Genomic DNA, 1,818 nt, shown 5'->3' on the forward strand with positions numbered 1-1,818 from the left:
TGCACACACAACACTAGTGATAGCAGCTCCCGCTGCATGTGGTGTCTTAAACGCTATCTTCTAAGTGCCCTGAACATAATTTACCATTTATAACTAATGCTCATAAGAATATTTATTGATTTAGGCGGCTGGAAACTCAAGCGGGAAATTTATTTTTAATTATCAGAATTCCCAGCGCCTCGACACAAAAAGTAAAAAGTATGTACAAAAGTATTTTGTACACCAAGGAACTTCACACTTGAACAGCAACATTTACATTTCTGGTTATTCAGTCGAAGATTAAATAAAATCAGTCTTTCCAAGACCAGTTGACTTGAAAGTTTCAGAACAGATGATTATATCATCTAAATAGGCTAGGATGCATATATTCGGAAGTCCAACTTTAAATCGATTAATCAGCCGCTTAAAACAATTTGTGCATGTTCTAGAAAGTCAGTGCCAAGTAATGTGCGATTATTCTTGTCGTCTAGAAATATCAAAAACATTATGTCCAAGCTTCTGCCACCTATGCCAATTTTACATGTCGTCGTTAGGAACTTTTGCATATTTGTTGTACCATCGGCAAGTACTGTTTGACAATCCACCGTTTCAAAGTTGCAGCCTTTGAATTTCATTAGGCGCTTTAAATTGGAACTTGCGACGCTTGCTTTGCTCCAGTGTCAAAATAAGCCTGACCAGGTATACCAAAAAGAGCGACATTCACTATCGGGATGTCTCGACCAACACACATACCAAGAGATTAAATCCAACCGTCATTGGCGACGTAGTATTCGACTTCTTGCTGCAATTAGGACAATTGGAACGAACAAACCAGGAGCGTTGCATCCATAACAGGCAAGCTTCGGTTTGACCAATGCTGCCTCGGACTCAGCTTTAGCTTTTGCAAGCTCATTTTGTTTCTTAAAACAGTTTTCCTCCGTGTGCCCCTTCTTACGACAATGTGGACAACGCTTCGGACCACCTTGGGGACCACTTTCTTTAGGGCCAGTGTTCACCTCGCGTTCACGTATTACTTGTTCAGCTTCTCTTGCATCAACAAACAACTTGTCAAAACTTTTAATTTTATGCCGAAAAAATCTCTCTCTGATCTGAACGTGCAACATGCCAAACACCATATCAATTTGATCAGCCTCGTTCGGTATTCTTTCCAACTGGGCGAAAAGGGTTCTCTTCTTACGAATAAAAGTGTCTGTAGGCTCAGTCCTCTGTTGTTTTGTTTCATTTATTTCAGCATAAATGCGCCAAGCTGGCTTAGGGGGTGAGAAAGCGTCACGGATCATCTTCACAACATCGGCAAAAGTAGTGGCCTTCGATTTGACTCCACGCCACCATTCCGCAGCATCACCTTCCAGCAACATCGGCATGCCATTTACGGCATTTGCATCAGAAATTGATTCAACCGTTTTGTACGTTGAAATTGCAGAGATGAATTCCTCCACTTTTACCGGATTCCGCTCTCCATTGTACCTCGAACGGCAGCCATTGAAAGAGCCACATTTCTCGCTTTGCTTGTTAACAGCACCTAGCAATTCCTTAAATTGTTCCGTCGAAAGAGACACCATATTTGTTTTTGCAGCAATGCGTTGACTTCGACGAAGTAATTCGTCCTTAAAACCTTCAGCCACGTTTTCGCCAAAACAAGAAAACAAACAAAAAATATCAGCAATCAAGACGCTTGTTCTGGCTATTTCCAGACTAATAGGGCCACGGATTGTCCACAAAAGTCGGTATAACAATTCCAAGAACTTCCAAATACTGCCAAAAATACACCAGGTCGTTATTCGGGCCACTCAGTTGGGTAACAGCAATCAAGACAGT

General features: G+C 41.5%; 1 protein-coding gene across 1 annotated transcript; it reads right to left on the reverse strand.

Moving 5' to 3' along the window:
* Positions 1-752: 752 nt before the first annotated feature.
* On the reverse strand, positions 753-1,562 carry LOC141388191 (activity-regulated cytoskeleton associated protein 2-like). Its single transcript, XM_073958216.1, has one exon. It carries the CDS (start codon positions 1,560-1,562, stop codon positions 753-755), a length of 810 nt encoding a protein of 269 aa, XP_073814317.1.
* Positions 1,563-1,818: the final 256 nt, after the last annotated feature.

This window comes from Musca autumnalis, unplaced genomic scaffold (genome assembly GCF_047663935.1).
Source record: "Musca autumnalis isolate F117 unplaced genomic scaffold, ASM4766393v1 scaffold_7, whole genome shotgun sequence".
NCBI lineage: Eukaryota > Metazoa > Arthropoda > Insecta > Diptera > Muscidae > Musca > Musca autumnalis.